The following is a 6,000-nucleotide window of genomic DNA, read 5'->3' on the forward strand; positions in this document are numbered from 1 at the left end:
GATTACAACTTTAAACAAACTGATTGCTTTGGTTTGGTTTTTTCTTTTTTTTTATTTTTTAAAAGATTTATTTATTATTATACATAAGTTCACTGTAGCTGAATTCAGATACCCCAGAAGAGGGCGCCAGATCTCATTATGGGTGGTTGTGAGCCACCATGTGGTTGCTGGGATTTGAACTCAGGACCCTCGGAAGAGCAGTCAGTGCCCTTACCTGCTGAGCCATCTCACCAGCCCTGGTTTGGTTTTTTCAAGACAAGGTTTCTCTGTGTTGTTCTGGCTGTCCTGGAACTCTGTAGACCAGGCTGGCCTCAGAAATCCACCTGCCTCTGCTCCCCAAGCACTGGGATTAAAGGCGTGCGCCACCACTCCCCGGCTAAATAAACTAATTTTAAAGATAACATACCATTTAGTTTTTTGTTTTTCAAGACAGTGTCTCTTTGCATAATCCTCACTGTCCTAGAACTCACTATGCAGGCCTCAGACTTACAGAGATCCACCTGTCTCTTCTTTCCAATAACTGGTAATAAAGACATATGCCACCATGCCCAGATCCCATTTATTTGTGTTTTTAATTTTTTATGCGTATAAATGTTTCCCCTCTTCATGTATATCTGTGCATCATCTGTATACCTGGTGCCATGAAGGCCAGAATAGGCTGTTGGATCCCCTGAAGGTAGAGATTTCTATGAGCTACCATATCAGTGCTGGGTCCTGGAAGAACAGTAAATACTTTTTTTTTTTTTCTCGAAACAGGGTTTCTCTGTGTAGCCCTGGCTGTCCTGGAACTCACTTTGTAGACCAGGCTGGCCTCGAACTCAGAAATTCGCCTGCCTCTGCCTCCCAAGTGCTGGGATTAAAGGTGTGCACCACCACTGCCTGGCTCAGTCAATACTCTTAACCACTGAGTCAGTTGCTCTAAAACAAGCAGCTTTCAAGTTTATCACAAAGCTTTAGGTTTCACCTTCCTAGGTTAAAAAAAAAAAGAAGGAAAAAGAGAAAAAGTTTATAAAATAAATTTTTTTACTGAGTTATTGGTGAGTAATTATATTGTTTCTATGTTGAAAAATTTGAAAATAAATTTTAAAAAATGTATTTCCAGTGCTGGGGGGTCACACACAGGACTTTGTAGACATTAGACATATATTCTACTGCTGAACTCTATCCCTTACTGAGTAACTTATTTGTTTAAAATTCTTATTATATTTATCACTGTATGTATGGATGTGCTCATGTCTTGGCACATTGTTGGAGGTTAGAGGACAGATTTTGGAAGTCAGTTTTCTCTTTTCACTGTGTCTATACTGGGAATCAAATTGCGATCATCAGACTTGGCAGCAGGCATCCTTACCCACTGAGCCATCTTCTTAGGCCCAGAATTTCTATGGCTAGGGAGATGGCTCAATATTCTGAGTACTAGCCACTTTTCTAGAGGACTAAACTTTTACCAGCCCCAGGGCATCCTAGGGGACTGCATGCACGTGGTCTGAAGAACCACTTTGAGGCAAGCCTTCACACACATAGAAAATAAGAGTTTATATTTTAGTATATATTATATAGAAAATTCCTTTTCTATATACTAGGATCTGCTGAGTAAATACTTCACGATTACACTAATGGTAGCTTCTTCCTTCATAGAATAAAATTTATTACCTATTTGTTTAAGCTTCTTTGCTATATCCTTTTGTTATAATGTATGTTATAGCAATAATTATATCAATTCTACTAAGCCTATATTTTCCATGTTGTTCGTTTTGTTTTATGTTTTGTTTTTTTTGAGACAAGGTTTCTCTGTGTAGCCCTGGCTGTCCTGGAACTTGTTCTGTAGATCAGGCTGGCCTTAAACTCAGAGACCTGTCTGTCTCTGCTTTCTGAGTGCTGGGATTAAAAGTGTGACCATGCCAGTTTTATTCCTTATCTTTAAGAATTCAGGGAGGCTGGGCATTGGAGAGATGGCTCCACAGTTAAGAGCCTGTAACTCCAGCTCTAGAGGTGCCTGTCACTTATGGCCTCTGAGGGCCTTGCACTCATATATACACATACTCCCACATACATAATTAAACTAAAAATAAAATTTAGGGAGGGTTGGGGATTTAGCTCAGTGGTAGACAAATTGCCACACAAATGAAAGGCCTGGGGTTCAGTTCTTAGGTAGGGGTCAGGGAAGAAGGAGCAAAAATTGCATTTAAAAAAGCCCAAAACAACTACTGCAGCCTGGATGTAGTATGGAACAAGCTTTAATCCTAGCACATGAAGGCAGAGAGAGGCAGGTGGATCTCTGTGATTCTGGGTCAGACATGACTACATAGTGGGACTTTGTTTGGGGGTGGGGTGGGGAGAGGGTTGGGAGGAAGGAGAGAAGGGGAGAGAGAGAGCATGTGTCAGCTTAGTTTGTTTGAGACAGGACAGATGGTTCAGTGGTTATGAGCACATACTGCTCTTGTAGAGGGCTCAAGTTCCATGTCCAGAAACTATGCTGGGCAGTTCACAACAACCTATATTTCCAACTCCAGGAGAATCTGAGGCTTCAACTATTCATCTATCTCTCCTATACCCCATAATTTTAAAAAACAATATTTAAAAAAATTAAAGGTGTAAGGGACCTGAGATGAAAAGGGATCAGTATTTTACTTTTCTGTTTATTTTTTCTTTGTAAACCATTTTAGTTTTCTGTGCTAGATGTTTTATTTCAGGTAATCTCTGTAGAAATCACTTACAACTTTTATCTTGATTACTGTAGTTCGTAAAAACTGTGTTTCACTTGATACTCTTTGAATACATTCCCAATTAAAGGAAAACAGGTGTCATAGTGATATCTTCTCACTTTCTTTTAATAGAGAAGAAGTTCGTGCTCCAATTCCTCAAAAGCAAGAAATATTGGTGGAGCCAGAGCCTTTGTTTGGTGGTAAGTTCTCTTTGCTTGCTTATCCTTATCTGACTTTGTTGTTATCTAGGATTTTAATAAAGTTAACTGAAGTTAACTGAGGGCTTGCTCAGAGATTGTGTCTTCATTTATAGAATCAGTTTTTATCATATATTTCTGTATTCCCTTTTGGGAAGCTATAATTCTTAATGGAGAATAATGTTGTACATTAACAATTGACAATATGTTACAGAAGGCCACAAAGTAGGAAACTTTTTGAATTGCTGGGGTTGTTATTGTTGTTGCTGTTGTTGTTTTTTTAAGGAAGGATATCACTATGTAGTTCTAGCTGGCCTGGAACTTAGAGGCTGCCTGCTCTATATTCTAAATTCTAGGATTGAAGACATGCATTACTGTACCTAGTTCCCCATCTCCCCCACTCTCTTTGGAATTGCTGCCTTTTATGGAAACCTCTTTTATTATATTAAAAAAACTCTTAATTTTATGTTATATATTTTCTGAATATATACTTGACTGATAACTCTTTATTGTTTTGTATACTTTATCTTCTCTTGTTTTAATTTCTCCAAGTTCTGTTCCTATTTTGGACACAGGAAAAAATAGTCCTTGTTGTGTGCAAAAATCTTGTTAGTAGTATTGGCATATTCAGAGTATGCTGAAGTATGGGGTATTTAATCAACTTTAAAGAACAGTGATAGTTTAATAAGTACCTACTTACCTGTATGAGACAAACATTTTAGGTTTTGCTTAAAAAATAGATGGTTGAATCTTACTGTGGTTGGGCAAACAAGATGGTGAAATGTATATTGTATTGAGAACACCAGTACAGGAAAATAGTTTGAAACAGGAAAATAAGAGATCCACTTTAAATTTTGTAGAAACGTTAGCATAGGGAAGAAAATTAAAAATTTTTTATTTATTTACTTATTTGAGATAGGATCTCACTGTGTGTCTTTGACTCATCTGGAGCTTGTTATGTAGACCAGACTACTCTTAAACTCGGAGATATGCCTGCCTCTTTCTCCTTAGTTCTGGGATTAAAGGTGTACCAGGCAAGAAGGAGAAATAATTCTTTTAAAAGCTAAAATTCGTTAGATGTTAATATTTCCTCCCTAAGTAGAACACTTGCCTAGGATGTGTTAGACACTAGATTTAATTCCTAGCACTGCAGAAATTCCATCTGTATTGAACATATATGGACATTTTTCTTATCAGTATTACAAAACAACAGAACATTTAGAAAGCATTTACATTGAATTAGGTATTGTAAATAATCTAGAGGTAGTGTAAATGATAAAGTTTATTGAAGGATATGCTCATGTGTGCATGTGCATACATTGAAGGCCAGAAGCTGAGCTCCATCCTTCGTTACTCTTCTACCTTATTCACTGGGGTAGGGTTTCTGAGTCAAACCCAGAACTCTCTGATACAGTTGGTTTCCCTGGCCAGATTGCTCTGGGGAACTCCCTGTTTTTGCAGTGTTGTGTGACAAAACTTTTTCTGGGGAGGCACAACAGATATAGGGCCTACTACAGGTACAGATACCACCAAAGTTCAACTTGATGAACTAATGAGTTTTACTGGGGTTCCTTACAGGCATATGGCTGAGGGGTTAAAGGAGGAACAGACTATCTCAAAGGCAACTAACTCTATCCCCAAAGCCCACCTAACAAAGCTGGGAACCTGGAGCTCACTGCACAACCTTCAGGCAGCTCAACAACAGTAGGATTCAATCCACTCAGTAGGTTGGATAGTTTCCAAGTGCCCCAGTTTTAAACCTCTTCCAGGCAGCCCAACTGGATTTTGTTTCTTCAGGCAGCTGGTCTGCTCTGAGAGTCTTCTTTGTAGCCCAGCTTTTATTGTTAACTTTCCCAGGAAAAGGCCTAATGAATTTGGTCAGTTTCAGGAAGTTTTGAGTTACTTTCCTGCTTAAGGCTCTTGCTGTAGGGTGGAATGTTTTAATCTCTGAGGAAATCTATGTACCTACCACCTTCCAAGGCTGGGATTACAGCTGGGTTGCCATGCTACAATTAGGCAAGTACTTTTAATGTTAAGCCCCATCCTGCCCTGACTGTTCACCTACACATTATAGATAATGAGAGATGGAGAAGTATTAGACAGCTTCATGTTACATTATAAGATAGTTAAGTTAGTCATCTTAAAAAGAGGACACTATTTTAGTTAATTCTTGGAGGTTTTAGTTGGTCCCTTTGCTTGTGGCTAATCTATACACATCATAAGGAGAGCCTATGCTGTAAGAAGTTGCTTAGTTCTTGGCAGCCAAGAAACAGAAAAAGAAATAAAAGAAAGCAGGGTCTCACACTCCCTCAAGGGTGTAAACCCAAATGACCAAAGCTGCTTTGTTCTCAAAGGCTCTCAATAGTACTATGTTGGGAACCAAGCCACTAACACAATCACCATCAAAATCATAGGAAGAAGCATTTCTTTCAAAACTGTTGGATAGAGATGCTGTATCCTCAATACAAAGCAAGCAGAAGAGCCAAAGTCTGTGAGACTGCCTATGACTTAGAACAATGAATTTTATTGAGATGGAGGATAAAAAGCTAACACAAACCATTTTAAAAAGATTCTTTTCTTTTATTGTTTGGTTGGTTGGTTGGTTGGTTAATTTTTTTTTCCTAGGCAAGGTGTCTCTGTAGCCCTGGCTGTCCCAGAACTCAGAGATATGCCTGCCTCTGCCTCCCAAGTGCTGTGATTAAAGATGGGCACCACCACTTCCTGGCTTTTTTTTTTTTTTTTTTTAATATTAGTCATGTGTGGGTGTGGGTGTACATGTGCATGTGCATGTGCATGCAGGAGGGCATGGAGATATCCTGAAGCTGGCATTACAAGTAAGTTGTGTATATGTGCATGGGTGTGGGTATGTTATTCTGGAACTGACATTATAGCTTAAGACTTATTTTTTAATATTACCGTGTTATGTGTGTGTGTGTTTGTGTGGTGTGTGTGTTTGTGTGGTGTGGTGAATATGTACATGTGAGTTACCCAAGGAGGCTAGAATAGAAAATGGGATATCTGGAGTTGTTATTACAGATAGGCAGGGGTGTTTGTGTGTGTGTGTGTGTGTGTGTGTGTGTGTGTGTGTGTGTGTGTGT

General features: G+C 38.9%; 1 protein-coding gene across 2 annotated transcripts in view; it reads left to right on the plus strand.

The window, feature by feature from the left end:
• Positions 1–6,000, plus strand: part of Ubxn7 (UBX domain protein 7) — a 69,069-nt gene that overhangs the window by 33,344 nt on the left and 29,725 nt on the right. For both annotated transcript variants that reach the window (XM_029470384.1, XM_021185364.2), the window contains exon 3: positions 2,838–2,905. In XM_029470384.1, the coding sequence (XP_029326244.1) occupies positions 2,838–2,905 (68 nt within the window). The remainder of the gene's footprint in view (positions 1–2,837; positions 2,906–6,000) is intronic.

This window comes from Mus caroli, chromosome 16 (genome assembly GCF_900094665.2).
Source record: "Mus caroli chromosome 16, CAROLI_EIJ_v1.1, whole genome shotgun sequence".
NCBI lineage: Eukaryota > Metazoa > Chordata > Mammalia > Rodentia > Muridae > Mus > Mus caroli.